This window comes from Sphaeramia orbicularis, chromosome 5 (genome assembly GCF_902148855.1).
Source record: "Sphaeramia orbicularis chromosome 5, fSphaOr1.1, whole genome shotgun sequence".
NCBI classification, from domain to species: Eukaryota; Metazoa; Chordata; class Actinopteri; order Kurtiformes; family Apogonidae; genus Sphaeramia; species Sphaeramia orbicularis.
This window is the reverse complement of record NC_043961.1, coordinates 42,353,779-42,373,663: the sequence shown is the minus strand read 5'-3', so window position 1 is coordinate 42,373,663 and position 19,885 is coordinate 42,353,779. Positions and strand designations below refer to the sequence as shown.

The 19,885-nt window shown below is 39.5% G+C and overlaps 1 protein-coding gene and 1 long non-coding RNA gene across 2 annotated transcripts in view; one reads left to right on the top strand and one right to left on the bottom strand.

The window, feature by feature from the left end:
- Positions 1-323: 323 nt before the first annotated feature.
- pxk (PX domain containing serine/threonine kinase) overlaps positions 324-19,885 on the bottom strand; it is a 52,082-nt gene continuing 32,520 nt past the window's right edge. The window contains 10 exon segments of the mRNA XM_030134398.1: positions 324-945; positions 10,711-10,770; positions 11,700-11,763; positions 11,974-12,060; positions 13,331-13,408; positions 13,516-13,564; positions 15,606-15,684; positions 16,661-16,778; positions 17,557-17,718; positions 18,393-18,494. Of these exon segments, the coding sequence (XP_029990258.1) occupies positions 917-945; positions 10,711-10,770; positions 11,700-11,763; positions 11,974-12,060; positions 13,331-13,408; positions 13,516-13,564; positions 15,606-15,684; positions 16,661-16,778; positions 17,557-17,718; positions 18,393-18,494 (828 nt within the window). The 3' untranslated portion in view covers positions 324-916.
- On the top strand, positions 9,042-10,719 carry LOC115419544 (uncharacterized). The gene is made up of 3 exons (XR_003935438.1): positions 9,042-9,425; positions 10,215-10,219; positions 10,336-10,719. It is a non-coding gene; the product is annotated as an uncharacterized LOC115419544 (long non-coding RNA).

The following is a 19,885-nucleotide window of genomic DNA, read 5'->3' as shown; positions in this document are numbered from 1 at the left end:
TTCAGTGACGCTGAGCTTCAGATGCTGCTGCACAAAGACACCATTTGACATTCAACCATTAAACCCTGGACGGCAGGTGGACCAATCAGAACCTCGCAAATTATTCCAAGGGTTTGAAAGACAGCATATGTTCCTCCTCCATAAAGGTCAATAAAGGTCATAGGACTCGACTTTCAATCATTTGTTGATCAGCTCAGATGGTTTTGTCTTTGTTGCATTTGTTCATCCCCTTCCAGTCTGGCTTTATTTGTGCTACTATTGTTACTAATAATATTGTCTCTGCTTTAGATAAAAAACAATGTTCTTTTCATTGAGGTCTTTTCTCCAAGATGTTTTTTTAAAACAACTGACTTTATGAGACTTTAATCATGGCAGGTGTCGGCAGTGGTGCAGTGGTCCCACAAATACTGATGTGGTAACTATGAAATCTACTTGTATGATAACTTGTTATTTTAGAAAGTGTAATGCTTACTGTTAATGTTCATACTGACACATTATAATGTAAGCTGAGACTCTGGGTTGGCCTTTTACAAATATGTCCTGTTTTCCCTTATTCAGCAGAAAAATGACTGTTGAAGCGTCTGTGATCTCATGTATTCATTACAGGTGTATACGGGTGCACACCACCGTACATGCTCTTACAAGGTGAAATCAGGATTTGTTTTTATTCAGTTGTAAAGTGTTGCTGGTGTGTGTGTGTGTGTTTTATACACCTTTGAGAATGAGGGAATAAGTGGAAGTAAAGCCTCAGAGTGTGTTTTCTGAAGGTTTAAATCAATAAATGAGGCTAAAGTGTGTCTTCAGTAGGAATATGTGAAACCACTGACTCAGGTTAATCTTTCATTTGCTTTTATTTAAGACACCTCATACAAACTCACAGAACACCTGTCTCGGTCAGTTTGTTCTTTTGGATCAGCTACTGCTGCACAATGAATCCAGCTGCATCTGAAATCAAAACGTTTAATTAAATATGTGCAAAGGCTGAGACTGGACAGAAACATCTGGACCAAGGAAGATTTAGATGGAACTGCAGAAGTGATATGATGGTACAGACCCCAACCCTACCCCTAAACCAAACACTAACCCTGACCTCTGGACTGAGGAGAATTTAGATGGACCTGCAGAAGTGATGTAACAGTACAGACCCTAAGCCTAACACCTAACCCCAAACCTAAACCAAACACTAAACCTAACCCTACCCTAACCTCTGGACTGAAGAGGATTTAAATGGAACTGCAGAAGTGATATGATGGTACAGACCCTAACCCTAACCCCAGATGTAAACCTAAACCTCACCCTAGACCTAAATGTAACCCTAGCACTGAGCACACAGACCTACTAAACTAAACATGCAAAGTCAAAGTCACTATTTATTTCATTAGTTGAAGTTTGCACTTTTGATTTGACATGTTTAAATGGGTCATCTGTCCATTTGACAAAAACACTTCAATAGAAATGGCAAATCATCATCATGGTACCACCCACAGAATACCAAAAATGTCAAAGTCACAGAAAAGCACTTTAAGGCACAAAAGTGTATTCATATCTACAGTAACTCGTTTGGTCTGTTTAAAATGGACCGGAGTTCGTTTCCCCGGAAAGTCAAGACTTTTTTTTTTTAGGTGTGAATACAAACATGCGAACTCTGATTCAAACCGAACAAGCAGACTGAGACCATCTCGAAGAGGAGACCAAATGGACCCTGGGCCAGTTCACTTATGGTGTGAAAATTACCAGTCTTGAGCCAAAACAAATCAAGGAACCATGCACCTTTTTGTGCTTGACAAGCCACAGTGGCCGCTGGAAGTAGCCGAGCTGTATAGGTAGTCAGAGCTAATAGCAGCAGCCATGAGCCGTGGACAGATGTGGAGCAATGAGAAGTGAATGTCTCATTGACATTTGGTCAGATACCCATATTACGAAACTGGCTCAGAATGAGCTGTTCTTGACAGTTAACATTATTTTTGTAAATTTGTATCTGTAAAAACAGAATACATATTCCAAAACAATATCTGCACATAGGACCTCTACGTTTATTTTCATCAACACCGGCCATCTCTGATTCACCCTGCCCCCGACTTCTCTGTCCCAATCCCAGTGCAGCTCATCACATGCGTGCTTCTGTTTACTTTTGGTCCACTAGCAAAAAGTGCAATGGGAATACAATCCGACCCCAACGAAAAAAATAAAGTCTGCATTCGATTCGAATCAAATAAGCAAACTGAAGGACTTTCCAGGTGTGAATACACCCTAAGACAGAGTAATTTAGAGGATTAACCCTAAATCTAACCCTAAACCTAACCCAAGACCTAACCCCAAGGTCAGTCAGTCAAATTTAAAGATTACGACAAAATAAATGCAGCGTTTTCAGACCTTTAGTGAATAAAGTTGAGATTTTAGTTAGTCTTTGTAAAAGCAGCATCTGTGATCAGCATCAGTTCAACTCTCACGTCTTGTGGTCACACGACCCTGAGTGACCTGACGCTCAACTCAACCATTTGCATCCCAGACTTGAAGAGGAATCAAAATGTTTGACATGAGAACTGTGATATGTGTTCCAGCAGCCGTGGACCATTGCTTGGTTCTGAGCCCAGGAATGAAAAGAACCATCAGTATGAACGATGGAACCAAACCTGGAGAACCCAAACCAGTCACTGCAGCCCATCACCCGCACCTGACACAGACACCAATCAGAACCCATAATAGTCATCAATACACTACAAAGGAATACTGGGGATGTTTAACCCTAAGATGCATGAATGGGTCAAAATGACCCCATCAGGTAGTTTTATTGTAATATCTGTGTAATGAAAAGTTATTTCATATTCCAGGTATTCCTCAAATAACATGTTATTCATGCCATTTAAATTTATAACTTAACTTTCATAGATTTTATGTAACTGTAGTTTTTGTATTACTACCCCAAGCTTCCATAGGTGGGTCAAAATGACCCACATTCATTTAAAGTGGAATTACATCTGAACCTTTGATTCATTAACAGCAAAACCAAAGGACTCACTCATTCATTCAGTGTTGACATTGTTCTATTTCTCTAATATACTATACATTATTATACTATATATTCTTTGCTTTTCAATTTTAAAAATACATATTTAAAAACATAACATGCTGTGAACTTCTAATACCCCTTGGCCAAATATAGTGTAAGATTCTGTTCAAAGTTATTGCCCTATGACTTACATTAGATTGTCTTTGTGTAAATGTGATGCAGAAATCTCAGTGAATTCTTCAGATAACGCGATTGATGACTACTATGAAAAGTCATGTTGCCATTTGACCTTGAAAAAGTAGGTCAAGGTGACCTATTTTCAATAGGCTTCTGCTCCATGCCAAGATGCATCCACAGTATAAATCTGGTGCAGATATCTCAAAGCATTCTTCAGATAATGTTTTTACACTGTTGAATGAACAGACAGACAACAAAACAATTACAATTCCCTTTTGCCTTGAAGTTGGCCAAGGGGTAAAAAAACATTTCAAAATTGTTATTAATGTAAAAAAAAAGAAAGAAATCATTCTTTTTTGAAACAAAATATAATACAAATTTTTATTTTTAACATGACAAAATGACAAGATTGTCATAAAACACATTGATTTGAACTAGGGTCATTTTTGACCCATTACTTTACAGTGGAGGGTCCAGACACTCAGACAGCAAAAGGTTAATGACAGGAGGGTTCAGGTCTGCAGTGACGACAAAGTTTCTTCAGGAAGGTTTGAAAACAGCTTTTCATTCCCGTTAACAGACACAGGATTTTTCATGTAGTATTCAGACTCTGAGCTCACAGCGTTTACAGGAGTTAACATGACATGATTCATATGATTCACATGATGTGAGTTAGATCTGTCTGCATTCACACCCCACTGACATTTAAACTGACTACAACTTAATATTTACCTTTGACCAATAAAAAGTGGTATCAGACCATAGTTGATCATTATAAATGTATCTTTAGATTTAAAGGCTGAGGTTTAGTCAAAGTTAAGGAGCAATGATGGTTATTTGTACTTTATGTGATAAAAACGACATCTTGCCATTGAAAAACATCAGATTCACGTCTTTACATTCACGTTTTTGTCTATGACATAACAGAGCTGCAAGATATTAAAACAGAATGTGCTATGCACTTTTAATACTCCTCGGCAAAATATAGTGTAAGATTTTGTTAAAAGTTACTGCCCTATAATTTAGATTAGATTGTCTTTGTGTAAAACTTTTACATACATATTTATATTTGACAGTACTCAGATATTATAACTGCACAAGGCTGTTTCAAGAAAACATATCACCCCATCAAAGGGGCCATGTCTCCATTTGACGTCATTTGACCTTGAAAAAGTACGTCAAGGTGACTATTTTCAATAAGCTTCTGCTCCATGCCAAGATGCATCCACAGTAGGCCTGTAACAGTACACAAAATTTTCAGTTTGGTACGTTTTCGGTTTTCAAAGCTACAGTTCAGTACGGGAAGAAAGAAAACCCCTCAAAATGTCTATTAATGCATTTATGAATTTTTTAAAACATTTTTCCCCCAATTTTTGGTGACAATAGAATATAGAAAAACAGGAATAATATAATTCTGCTGCTACAAATCAAATAGAAAATAAAATAAATTATTAATATTACTAAATGTATTTTAAACATTAGTATTGCACTTTTCCCTGAAAGGTAGTTTTGAACAAACAAGAAAAATCTAATTACAGTTCTGTCAGTTCACATTCTGCATAAAAATACCAAAAAAATTCCACATGAAGTGCAACATTAACAAGAGGGTAAACTGGTATTCTGTTTAAACAAACTGAAGAGAAACACTGACAACACAATGAACCAAATTATTTATTTTAGGACAGAGAACAAACTGTTTAGGACACTGTGTGTATTTGTGTTTGCCTGTGTGCACGGGGGATTTTTTTTTTTTTTTTTTTGTGGGGGGGGGGGGGGGGGGGGGGGTGCAGTTATATACCTGGGGGTGCGGTCCATAACTAACGTAACGAACGCTGTCGTGAAACAAAAGTGAAACTTTACATACTTTCAACATTCTATTTATTCCTCTATTATACAGCGTACGTGGATAGACAGGCAGACAGACAGAGCTAGTGTGTTTTAGAACTACCGTAGTTTATAGGGCCAAACTACGTCCGTCTTATTAACGTCCCTTTCCTCGTTGTTGTCTTTCACCTGAACCTGAACTGATCCAAACTGGACCGTAATGATGGTGGAGGCTCTTCAGTCTCTTCCTTTCAGGTTCACATCATATTTGTTGTTTTGTTTTAAACCTTATATCAGCTGCTATTTCATATTTCGGGTCAATGTGTGCATCCTTCCATATGTCCATGTGAAACTTGCGCGGATTTAAAGTTCCGCATCGAACGACGTCTTTCGTTTCTTTTTCTTTTTCTCATCATACTGTGCCGTTTCGGTACAGCTGTGTACCAAACCGAACAGGTGTGTACCGAAACAGTTCGGTTCAGTATGTGTACCGTTACAGGCCTAATCCACAGTATAAATTTGGTGCAGATATCTCAATGCCTTCTTCAGACAAAGTGATTACGTCGTTGAAAGGACGGACAGACAAGACAGACAACAAAATGACTTCAGCCAGAAGTCTGCTGAGGGGTACAAACAAAACCTTTGTTGTTATATATATAATATGATACATTTCCCACTAAATGATTTTGGAACTGTCATCTTGGCATGGAGCAGGAGATTATTGAAAATTGGTCACCTTGACCTACTTTTTCAAAGTCAAATGGCATCAAATGGAGATATGGCCCCTTTGATGGGGTGACATGTTTGCTTGAAACAGCCTTGTGCAATTTTAATATCTGAGTACTGTCAAATATAAATATGTATATAATAAGTTTTAAACAACGACAATCTAATCTAAATTATAGGGCAGTAACTATCAACAGAATCTCACAGTATATTTGGCCAAATGGTATTAAAAGTGCACAGCACGTTATGTTTAATGTTAGTGGTTCTAAAACATGACAGATCAAACATTTGTTTTGAAGTTTCAGGTTTGTTCTTTTCTTTCCTATTGATGACAATGGATGGGCATTTAATGACTTTAAACAAGCCAAAAAATTTAATTTGTTAATTTGCCATGATGTAATCATTGAGCCTGTTTACATGCACACCAATACTCTGATCATTATCCAGTTTCTGGAATTATCACATTATTCAAGTGATCGCGTAAACAGGATAATCTGATAGGCTTTATTTGATAACAACAGTTATCTGATTATGAGAAATCAGATTAACGCACCTACATTTCTCCCCAATACTCTGTCTCACGCATGTATACAGGTTAATCTGATGTATTTCATTCTTTTTACGTATGCGCATGTGTAAACACTATTAAAATAGTAGAGAACGGATGTTACATAGTCAAACGTGAGCGAAAGACAGCAGGAAGTTGAAGTCTACCATTACTATGTATGTATGTACAGTATGTACTCCGAAAGAAATCCGATAATGGACTGGAGCATCTAAACCAGGGTTTTCCATTACCGCATTTCTAAAGTGCATATAAATGCGTTAGATCTGATTATTACAATTATCCCGATTACTCCCAGATATCTGACTTTTATGGTCATGAAACAGGCTCATTGACAGATGCCTTTAATCCAAACCAAAATGATAATAGTGCAAAAAAAACGGACCAATCAAGTAAACCATTTAATAAGACCCATGATAAACCCTTTTTCATACTTTATGTGACATATGTCAAACTCAACCAACACATCCATGAACATGAGTCATTAGTATCAGGTAGAAGCTGAACCTCCTCCAACCCCTGAAATAAACCAGACCAGTGGTAGAAACAGTTGACTATACTGACTACACACTAATCGGGTTCAATCACACAGACTATGTAAGTGTTAGATTCCAAAAACAAAGCTGTACTTTCAGTTCATTATTTTTTTCTGTAATTGGATGATTGTACTTGGACACATGTTGGTGATATTTCTGAAACAGTGTATTGAGTCTATTCCAAAATGCGGATCAGATTAGTTTGTTTGGTCGAACGGCTGCTGATTCACCAGTTAGCAATGAAAGTGTGAATATGACAGTATTTCATAATAAATACTGTATTTCATGTTGAACTTTATATAATAACATTCATATCATGTGGTGCACCACAGGGATCTGTTTTTGAACTCTAGTCATTTCTTATTTCTAAGGATCACAGACTTGTCCTTTTTCTGTACATTTTTTCGATGTGGACAAAGACACAAGGACATGGAGTCCAACTGTCTTTACATGCAATGTCCAAATAATAACAGCAGAGGTCACTGGTTCACCAAGGACATGTGACATGAATGGACTGAAAACCTGTCACAAACACACAAGCAGAGGAAGTAGACATGGACATGGACGTCAACAAGAACCTGGACAGAGGATATGGACGTAGACAGAGGACATGGATGTGGACATGGACATGGATGTGGATATGAACATGGACAGGGATATGGACTTGGACATGGACATGGACGTGGACAAGGACATGGACAGAGGATGTGGACATGGATATGGACTTGACATGGACAGAGGACATGGACGTGGACAAGGACATGGACAGAGGATGTGGAAAGACACGTCACACCCCTCCATTGACCACAGCAGGTGTTCATCAGCCGACTGTTGCCTTGGAGATTGTGAGAGTTTTTAAAGATGTATGTTCACCCTGTTCTGGACAAGAGACATGTCCAATCAACAGCAGAAGAAGAGTACAGTCAGCCAATCACAGAAGGAAGAAGAATGTCAAGTGACAGAAGCTCCTCTGACAAATCATCTGAAAGAAGGTTCCTCCAACACAATGCTGTTTTACTGACGCTGAATAAGTGTGAACTTTGGATAAAATAATACAATATTGACTTTATATTTACAGCTGAACATACTGAATTGTTTGACTTTTGTAGAAATTATTATACCTTCAGGTACCATCAGGACAATTATTTAATGTAAAAAAGTCCAAACTCTGACTTTCCTGGGTCTCAGGAGGATATTGGAAACAGCCAATAGACCTCAATAATTTCATGATTAAAGCACGTTATTACATTAAAGCCAACATTATTTCCACTGTCGATCCTTATTTTTAATAATAATAATAATAATAATAATAATAATAATAATATAATCAGAATAATAATTACCCTGTGATGTTATTGCATAATTCAAATACTGAGCATTTTCATGGTTTTATTTTGGTTCACAGTGATCTTGGAGAGTGAGCAGGTGTACGACAGCTTTAAAAACCACCAGATAACCTTCATCAGAACCATCATCAGTGACAGTAGAAATGTTTTACTTTACCCAAGGACACGGTCAGAATGGAGCATGCTCTATGGTGGAGACAGAACAAGAAGAAGAAACGGGAGGGGAGAGAGAGAGAGAGAGAGAGAGAAAGAGAGAGAGAGAAGCCTGTTATTTGTTCAGTAACAAATCAGCATTTCCACAGTAACACCAGAGAAAGAGAGGAGACAAGGAGAGGAAACAAGAGGAGACAAGTAAATCAGGAGAGAAGAACAGGAAAGGAAATAGAGGGGAAAAAGGAAAGGAGGAGCGGTAGAGGAAACAAGCAGACAAAATAGGAAACAAGACCTACAGGGGTTGGACAAAATAATGGAAACACCTTAAAAAATCAACAAAATATAATTTAACATGGTGTAGGTCTGCCTTTTGCGGCAATTACAGCCTCAATTTTCCGAGGTATTGATTCATACAACTTGTGAATTGTTTCCAAAGGAAGTTTAAGCCATTCTTCAGTTAGAATACCCTCCAACTCTTTTAGAGACGATGGCGGTGGAAATCGACGTCTTACTTGAATCTCTAAAACTGACCATAAATGCTCAATTATGTTGAGGTCTGGGGACTGTGCCGGCCATACGAGATGCTCAACTTCATTAGAATGTTCCTCATACCATTCTTTAACAATTCTAGCTGTATGGATTGGGGCATTATCATCTTGAGGGGAAGGTGTTTCCATTATTTTGTCCAACCCCTGTATGTTGAATGTTGTAATGACCCCTCCCCTTACACCCCTTTTGGCCCCACCCACTATCACTGTCCCATCACCTCACCTGTGTTATCTTCTCTGATTTACCCCCGTGACTCTGCACTGACCCTGAAACACCTGAAATATGTAGGTCAGGTGTCCAAATTTGATGTGTCAACCCAGATTTGACCTTGAAAGTGTCCCAGGGGATGGGACAGTTTGGTGTCGACACTGACAGACACCACAGGGTATGACCATAAATACGCCCTCAGCCGACAGACCGGGAGTAAAAAGGATAAGAGGAAAGGAGGAAGGAGGGGAAGAGGAAACAAGGACATGAAAGAAGGATGAACAGGAGAGGAGGAGGAAACACAGAAGGAGACAAGGAAACATGAGAGGATAGTTAGGAAAAAAAACAATACAAAAGGAAATAAAGAGAGGAGACAAGGAAACATGAGGATAGGTAGGAAATGGGGCTGTAAACATTAATCAACTATCAATTAATTTTCATTAAGAATTTGCTTGATTAAATTATTAATTGTTGGTTAATTGCCCTTTTCCACGGCGGGATTTGTGATGTTGACAGTAGGGGGCGCCACTGCCCAAACTAGGCTTCATCGCTGAAGTTGAATAACGCCTCAGCTGGGATAGCTGGTAATCGAACAGGATCATGGCACTGATGAGTTAGAATCGCTTCAGGGACATGGTGGAGCGAAACACAGACCAGCCCGTCTGTTTGTGGGAGCAGTGTACCCCCACCTAAATACACGCACAAATGCAGGGTCGGTATCGGACCGGTCCCGGACGGAGTGTTTTCCCTGTAGGCTGGTCTAGTCCACAGTCATCTGGACTATCTGGTCAGTGAGACAGAAGTTGGAAACATCCTTCAGGCTCCTGATCTGGGCCACAGGAATGTTCCGCATTATGTCCCGTTGTTACCCCAGTGGCCACAGGAAAATAGCAATAATGATGCAAAATAAGAAATGCCCATTTCTTCTAAACTGCCCCTCTTTAGATCCATTTACCATATTGAATTTCTCGGCAGAATTTATTTTGTTATACTACATAAATGTCATTGCTTGTAGTGTATCCCTAATGGTACAATAAATCAATCATTAAGGAATATGGGATGCTTTTTCATGAAGTACACAAACAATATTCAGCTTTTATTCTTATAGACCCTATCAAAAGAGAAAGTCAGGTTCTAAGGAAAATCGCCGCTTACTAATTAATCGGTAATCTATTGATAAGCTCAACCAACTAATGATAAATGGATTAATCGATAATTTGCATCCCTATTAGGAAACAAAAGGAAACAAAGAGAGGAGACAAGGAAACATGAGAGGATAGTTAAAAAACAGAACGAAACAATGAGAGGAGACAAGGAAAGTACAAAGACACGTTTATACATGAATGACTAGGAGTCTGGTTATATCTGTGGCTTTAGTGGATGTCAGTCATCGAAAAAATATTAAAAACACACACAAAAATAAATGAATATGCATCTGTGGGTGGTTTAGAAAGACTTCGCAGACACAGAAAAAGGAATTATAGGAAATGTTGACCTTCAGAAAACAGCAGAATTTTCCTTTAAAAGCTTAACTCAAACACACACAGCAGAGACAGACAGACACACACACACACACACACACAAAAAGACACACACACAAACAGAGCCTGTGGTTACCTGTGGTGGATGGAGGAGTTGGCGAGGAGGGGCATGTTGGAGGTGAACTGGCTCCAGAACCTGCAGAAAAAAGTCAAATACTCATTGTTTACAAATGTGGCCGAGGTGGCTGGTGTAAGAGTACCAGGCAGAAACAGTACCGGACATGAAAGTACCAGACATAAAATACCAGACAGTACCAGACAAAAAAACTACTGGACAGAACCAGTGCCAGACATACAAGTACCAGACAGTGCCAGTACCAGACATAAAACTACCAGACAGAACCAGTACCAGGCAGAACAGTACCAAGCAGAACCAGTACCAGACAGCACCAGACATATCGGTACCCAACATAAAAGTACCAGACAGTACCAGTACCAGACATACAAGTACCAGACTTAACCAGTACCTGACATAAAAGTAACAGACAATACCAGTACCCGACATAAAATACCAGACAGAAAAGTACCAGCCAGAGCCAATACCAGACATAAAAGTACCAGACAGAACCAGCACCGGACATATATGTACCAGACAGTACCAGTACCAGACAGAACCAGCACCGGACATATATGTACCAGACAGTACCAGTACCAGACATAAAGTACCAAACAGTACTAGACAGACCCATCCACTAACATTGAAGTGTTGTAGTGATGTTGGCTGGTTTTATTGTGCGTTTATGTGTGTTCTATTATCTGTACATTGAAACCACAACAGTGGTGGCTTTGGCCAAAAACAAGTTTAAACAATAGGGAACATACTAATTTAAAAAGAGTGATATTGAAATATCCTTTGACTTGTATTTCATCATAGACAGTACAAGCATATTCCCTATTTTCCTGCACATATTTACTCTTTTACTTACTCTTTTACTTAGTAAATATAGATCCATTCCTCACATTCAGGCAACACCTTCAAAAGAAAGCTGGTACTGGGGCAATTTAAGAGAAATTATGCATGACAATAATGAAATATGTGTGGCTGATTGCTGTGAGGTGACCTACCAGAGTTGTTATTGTTTCTGACAGAGATGTCTTCTTCATTTTCATAAGCGTACTGTCGAGACTTCTGCAAAAACAACAACACTGGTTTAAATATCCAGCACATTCTTATATTTATTTCATTTTAGTCACTGCTGCTACTTTATGTACCAGTTTTCTGTACTACTATCTACCAATAATAATAATAATAATAATAATGATAATAATAACATAATGCTAATGATATCAATCATGACAATAATAATAATCATCATAATCCTGATGACCCAGCGCTGACCTTTCTTGCCAGGATCTTCCTCCTCTTCCTCTCCTCCTCTGATCCGTGGTGGCTCTGGGCTCTGGTCAATCTTCTGTGCTGATGCAGCTTTAAAAACAACACTTTAGTCCATTATCAGTCTGTTCAGTCTGCACTGTGAAACTGGAATTTACATCCATTTATGAACACCCAAAGCAGCGTATGACTTTCGTCACCAATTTTTTCATCAAATCTGTAAAACCCAAGTCATAGCCTAAGTATCACGAATCTGTAAGTCTTTCCGTGATTACTCACCTGAATGTCTTCCCTCATGGTGAACAATTTCAAAGTGTACTTCACTATAAACAGGGTATTTTTTTACAAACAGAACCAGTATGTCAGTCGGGCATTTTCAGAAATTTGTCGCAACATGCATTGTGGGAAGCGGAGCTACATGCAGCCGCAGTAGCAAGAGGCAATGAAGCTGTTTCTGTGTTTGTTGCTGCTGCGGCCATATGCTCCGGCTATAATGTGGCTGCGTGTAGCTCTGAGACACACACACATACACACACAGAGAGTCCACTTCCCTTTAATAATATACACATTGCACACAAATTGCTGTTTACGGTTTAACTGTACTGTACATACTATGTTTTTACACTTCTTTCTTTATATATACTTCGCGCCATTAAAAATGCACGGTCCAAACGTGGTGTAATTTCCAGAAAATGGTTTGCTCAGGTGGCCATTTTGTATATGTTGCTCATGAGATGAGTAACACAGTTAACAGTTGTATTTTTTTCATTCATGATGTGCGCAACATCGGAGTTTGGACTAATCCCTTAATGTCGGACATTGAGTCGAATCTCTTGTACTGAGTCACGCTTGACTAGTAACTTTAGGCGTGGTCAATAGCCTATATAAGGGCAGCGAAGAAAACGCTGAAATGCTTTTGCCAGCCCACAATACCATGGCCTACGACACCACAGAAAGAACGTGCCACTAGCATGTTATGTGCAGGTCGGAGCTGTGGTGAAGTCGCTCGCCATCTGCGCTGATCGGATCCCTCAGGACAATCCCATGCGTCGTTGCTGCACTGCTTGTTTGGACGCCAGAGGTGGACACACCCAATAACAAACCCTGAATGTGTTAAGTTGATCACAACTTGTCCACAATTCATTCTCTGATGACCAATGCTTCCATCTTTAATATGAAGGTAACCCCAAACAAATTTATCTGCAAACATGCATATTATTCTGACCCGTGCATTTTTAATGGCGCTAAGTATATGACGTACATATACTCTTTAGAGTTTTTATATTTTTATCTAGCCAAGAATTACCTGTAAGCAAAATGTGGTTATGTTCACATAATGACAATAAACATAGTTGACTCTCACCACTCGCTGCTCCTCCAGCAGCCTCCTCTCCAAACTCTCCTTGGCTGTTTTCAACACTTCCTTTATTCTACTGGGGACCTGAAGACAAACACCAGAACCACATTACCTACTGCTGTGTTCATCTCTGTGCTTTTATGTTCCATTCATCAGAGAAAACAGGGCATGAATGCAGTAGAGGTTCTCACCTTGATCTGGTGTTTGTCTGAATGCTGCAGCTGAACATCACTGAACAACCTGTTAAAACAGCAGTCTTATTACAATGCATCACTTTATATTATTAATCGGTCCGTGTTCTGTCCAGTGTTGTTCCAATGATTTGCCTCAGTTTGAATATTCAGAAGAGACTATATAGAATTGGGTGTTATTCATTAAATCTGATGCAACAGACTGGCATGTCTGTAATTCAACTGTCATTCAAAAATAACTTCATTTCATAATGGGATGGAATCAGAGCTAAATTGACTGTTCTATTCTGATCCAGGGTCAGACTTTTTGTAGATGATGTGGTCTTGTTGGCTACATCAAACTGTGACCTTCAGCTTTTACTGGGATGGTTCACAGAAAATAATAATAATAATAATAATAATAATAATAATAATAATAATAATAATAATGGATTGGATTTCTATAGTGTTTTTCAAGGCACCCAAAACACTTTACACTTTAGATCCATTATTCATTCACTCACTGGTGTTAAACTGCATCTGTATCCACATTTGCTCCTGGGACAGACTGATGGAGGCGTGCCCAATCCACATCAAATGGCCCCTCCCACCACCAAACATTCATACACCAGTGTGAGTGACACTGGAGGTAAGGTGGGTGAAGTGCCTTGCCCAAGGACACAACAGCATATGACCAGGACAGACCAGGATTTGAACCACCAACCCGCTCTACCTCCTGAGTGTGAAGCAGCCACGATGAAGATCAGTACCTCCAAATCCAAGGCCATGCTCCTCAGTTGGAAAAGGATGGTTGGAGTCACTGTCCCAAGTGGAGGAGTTTAAGTATCTCGGGGTCTTGTTCACGGGTGACGGAAGGATGGAACATGAAATCAACAGGTGGATTGGGGCAGCATCAGTAGTATTGCAGATGCTGTATTGATCTGCTGTGGTGAAGAAGGAGCTGAGCCAAAAGGCAAAGCTCTGGATTTACTGGTGAATCTACGTTCCTACCCTCAAGGACAAGATCGTAGATACAAGCGATGGAAATGAGTTTATTCCACAGGGTGTCTGGGTTCTTTCTCCCTTAGAGAAAGGGTGAGGAGTTCATCCATCCAAGAGGAGCTCAAAGTAGAATCACTGCTCCTCCACATCCAGAGGAGTCAGCTGAGGTGGTTCATCTGGTCAGGATGATCCTGTATGCCTCCATGGGGAGGTGTTCAACATGTACAACCAGGAGGAGACCCCGGGGCAGATCCAGGACCCGCTGGAGGGATTACATCTGTGGACCTGGGACCCCCCCCTCCAGAGGAACTAGAGGAGGTGGGGGGGGGGGGACTGACCTGAACCCAGATTAGCAGACCAAGATGGAAGATGGTTTCTGTTAAATTACTAAAGAGATTTGCTGAAAATTATGTGGGTAACGTCTTCTAATCCTTGTGAACTTTAAGGCAGTTCGTTATCTATTGAACTCAGCATAACCCCAGTATTTTAAATTACTCTGGAAATATTCAGCACATTCAAGAAAGACTGCACCAAAAGTCATGTGATATTTTTTGTTTTAAGACAGCCATACTGGCAAAAATTTGTGACTCCTAGAATTTAGGAAAATGTATTTATTTACTCTGATGCCTTGAATCCCATCGTTCTGCTTCATTTCTCACCAGGGGCTGTAAAGTTAGCAATAATTAGTTCCTAATTTCAATATAAATTGTTGGGTTGGAATGGGTGGAAATGAGTAGACTAACGTTACTTTCACATTTAAACACAATACAGTGAACGTGTTTATGGCAACATAACTTAAGACCTACCATATCAAATTTAATACCTTTTAAAGACCTTTTTAAGGAATTAAATGCAGATTTGTGAATTCAAAACCTTTAAGACTTTTTAAGACCTGGGAACCCTGCTATATATACATTTGTAGTATATATTTTTGGACTTCTAAGACATGGGGTATTTGTCACTCAAACTTGATGTTTTGGAAATATGTTGTGTATTTGTTTGACAGGTAAGTTTCACCTTAGCAAAACTAAATGAATTAGTTTGTTAATTGCACTTTTGTGTTTCAGGGTCTTTGTAAAACAGTATGAATGTAAGGGCAGGTAACTCACGGTGTCTGTATGAGCTGTGACACTGTGGGCATCCCACTCTTACAGGCCTCTGTGGACAGAATGGACTGCAGCACTGACACTGAACAGCAGAGGGCAGCAGTTAGAACACATTTAAAGCATTTTTTCCAGAGGTTTTCAATGAGCATAGGTGCTCTATGGATCAAACATTTTCACAAGTTTGTTCAAGACTTAAAGCCCCCACAGAGTTGGGCGTACTTGATTCTGTGGACGTCTGCATGTACTCAAAGCGGACTCAATGCAGACCCAAGCTGACATCCACCGTACACGTCCATGCAAAGCTCAATTTTTACAATGGCGCAGACTCCACGTACACGTACTCGGTGTCACACAATCGACTGCTTGGCAGGAAGTCTTCACATCGACCTGTTTTATATGTGAAATTGGTGCACTTGACTATAAAACCTCAAACGTCCACAGACAGTGCGTACAGAGTCCGCACCGCTCACAGTATGTGCACAGTACGCCCGACTCTGTGGGAGCCTTTAGGCATAAATTACATCATATGTTTTCAGCCACACAATATAATTTCACATTCATTTAGCCAAATATTATAACATATTTGTAATAATGGTCTGACTAACAGAAAAGCTCCGTAAATTATAATGTACTCAGCATATGATAGGGATTCACTGAACAGTTTTTCAGGCTTTGGTTACATACAATACCGGATACTGATTCCGTGTTTAATTAATCAATAACATGTCTGATTGGATAGAAGTGACTGTAAATAAATAAATAAATAAACAATCATGCACCAACAACTAGGTAAAAACTATTGTTGGTGAAGCTGCATGAAATATATGTGTAAAGTTATACATATTCCAATTATTATGCACTGTAACATAGATGAGTCCGACTGGCAGGGCCATGTAGTACATGACAGAATAGAACCGAGCTGAACATGGACAGTGGCTGTCAGCACCGATGACCCAGTGCAGATGTTTGGGTCAAAACCGGGCTCATATCTGATACCAGGGTAGAAGGGATGCATCCGTAGTGTGTACATATAGTGTGTGTTATGTATATGTACAGACCCACTGTGGTGTAGGGTATATCAGTGTACTGGTCGATGGGGACGCTGTCTGGAGGAAGACCATACGTCATCTCATAGAGTAAGTGTCCGAAACAGAAGACGTCGATGCTCTCTGTGGTCTGATGACACAAACACACAACATCCAGAAAAAATGTGTTGGTTCAGCATCATCATCTGCACAATGCCAAGTACAAAACTAAAGGGTTCGAAGTTCTGTGATTAAGTTATTGACATGTTCTGAAACAAGAGTTTGAACTGATTCTGTTTATTTGGATTTAATCCATCATATGCCATCTTTCACACCATTGGATCCAGATCCAGATGATAGGTAATGAGACAGGGTTCAGACTGATCAGAACATCTGGATTATTGTCAGAACCTCCCAAATAGAACCATAACGGTTAATGAGAAAGACGACACCTGCGTTACCTGGCAACAGTAAACATTTCAGCTAATGTGTATAACATCAGCTAGCATACTACTGTTGAGAGATGTTAGTGGAGTAACAGTCTCAGCCACAGTACATGCATGTTTCCACTGTTCCCTGGTCATCAACTCAGATGTCTGCTTTGGGGTTTTTTCACTGCTACAGTAACTTTTGTTTAAATCTCTGCTGACATAAAATCATGTGCTACAGCAAGCACAATAATCTTAATCGTGTGGGGTGCGATGTTCCATTATCTACAGTACTTGTCCATGTTCATGTTTGACATTAGAGAGAACATTTCATGGGAATGCTTTATATATGTGTGTGATACAGTCAGATTTCTAAATTGCTGTGTCCTACACCAGAAGGACAAAAAAACAGACTGTTCCATTAATCTAGTTCATATCTGCATCATAACCACATATGTCAGTTGGTCTTGGACCATCAGAAATTACAGATTTTTTTCTTACGTTGATCTTCCTGAGTTGTGTGAAGAAGGGTCTCAGTACTGAGGGAACTCCCAGAGGGCCATTCTCCACGTCCGTCAGCCGACACACACCATCATCTATGATGACGTTGCATGTATTAAGATGACCAAAGTACAAACCACCATCATGGAGCTGCTTCAGGGCCTGAAATATGAACACACACACAGTTAAAGTGTACCTGTACAGGTCACGTTTATGGGATTAACTGTTCTTTGTGTTTTAACAGAGGCACAAATTCAGTAAAAAATCCCCAAAAATGCACCACACTGGATCTTTATATTAGGTGAATTACAGGCAGGGTCAGAATCCACAGGAGCAGCCATTGGCTGTAAGTGATGTACCATCTTTGATCCCACATGATCAGTACCAGTAAACCAGTATCAGTCAGTGAGACAGACTGAGTTAAAGTGCGTGTTGGTGTTTGTTCAGTTGTAACCTTTCCACTCCACCATTGTCCTAGTGACACGACGCAGCACTGAGTGATAACGTGTCATCTTAGACTGGTGTCTGCTGCACGGCATCAGTGACCAATCCATCTCAGCCCAGGTAATGGGACAAGACAACCAGTCTGGGTCAGTACTGGTGCTGGAACAGCCCGTGAAGGAGGAAACATGTCTGTGACCATGTCTGACTGATAGAGCAGTGACGTAGTACTTGACAATGCCTACTTGACAACGGGATATAACGGAAGTTACCGACAGAACTGCTAGGATTATATGTGATCTATGAAATAGATACCAATGAACATTCACTACAGGTACACTTTAAGGCCACTGTGAGGACAAACCAGGTGTCTGAGTGTTGAGGTGTGTGTTTACCTCCAGGATCTGTCTCCCGTACAGTTTGATGAGTGGCAGGTCCAGACCTTGGCTCTTTTTGGGGTTATAGTACTTCTTCAAGTAAATGTCTCTCGGCTTCACCTGAAACACACAAGGCACACCTGAAGGCTGCTCCCATGTCCCACAACTCTGATCATATATGTGACTTTTGATTCATTTTCATTGATCATGTTTTTCCTTGATCTTATCTTGGTCTTTGTAGAAGACTCCAACGACAAGATTCCAACAACTTAGCCATAAAACAGATAATAAAACACAAGTATCTGTGTTTTCTAAACCTTACATTTTCTAAATTGGCTAGTTACTTTGCTTTTGAGGCATTTCTTAAAAAAATTCTCATGCTGTGTCTTCCAGATGTAGATGGATGAAACTCTATCCACAAAAACAACCCTGTGTTGTATGGAGTAGTGTATGACACTTAATATTACATAAAAGACTTCACAAGACAAAAGAAACTTGACCCAGGACAAAAGCTGCCGTCTATGTAATCGACATCTGCAGTGGTGTAGTGGTCCCTGGAGAAGTGGGTATATTCTCAATTTTTGCCCTCATTTTTTATTTTTTTATTTTTTTTTTTAAAGTAGTCCATAAAAATGCCTTTTTAGAAACAGTGACATGCAAGACTACTCTATTTAGTTTACCCAAAAATCCATCTGTAGTATTTGCTCACCATTATAAAATTATCATGACTTGATCTGGAGCAGTTTGTAGGTATTACTGGTCACACAAGCAGCTGCATGAATGTAAATGTATTCAACATGAGGCAAACATAGTATAATTACCTTATACTTACATAACGTTATCCTACATGCATAGTTGAACTATTGGTGACAAAATCTCTTCTCTAAATGTGCAGTCATATGGCCAGTAGTTTAAAACAGTGACTCATTCTGAAAGCACCTTAAAAATTACCCCAGAATTATGTATTCCATGAAAGTTCCAATTTGGCTCAGATACTACTGAGGGGGATTTAGAAGTGGGTATACCCAATGCTGACTGAAAAATAAGTAGGTATACTCCGTATACCACCGTATACCCTGGGCTACACCACTGGACATCTGACACCAGGAGAACCAATGCCAACATGGACGATATGTGGTTCATTAGATTTGTACAGAAACAATCAGTACTTGGACTTTTACCTATCTATATTTCTGTTTGAGTGAAGAAAGTGTGACTTTGGAGACTTCTGTTTGTCTTTAACCAACAGATCTTTGTCCTCAAAGATAGAGGCTATTCCTGACATCATTTCTCAACATCTGATTTTTTTTTTATATTCACATTCAGCAAAGTAAATACGAACCGAGCAGCCTGATCTACAATCTCTCTCTAGTTTCAGTTGGTTTGCTGGTACCTAGTTCAGTTAATGTATACTTTGAGCTAATACAAGGGGCAACAGAGGCAACAAGACAAGCAATGACTAACTGCTGTTCCATATTTTAGCTCATGATAAATAATGATGATACAGGAAC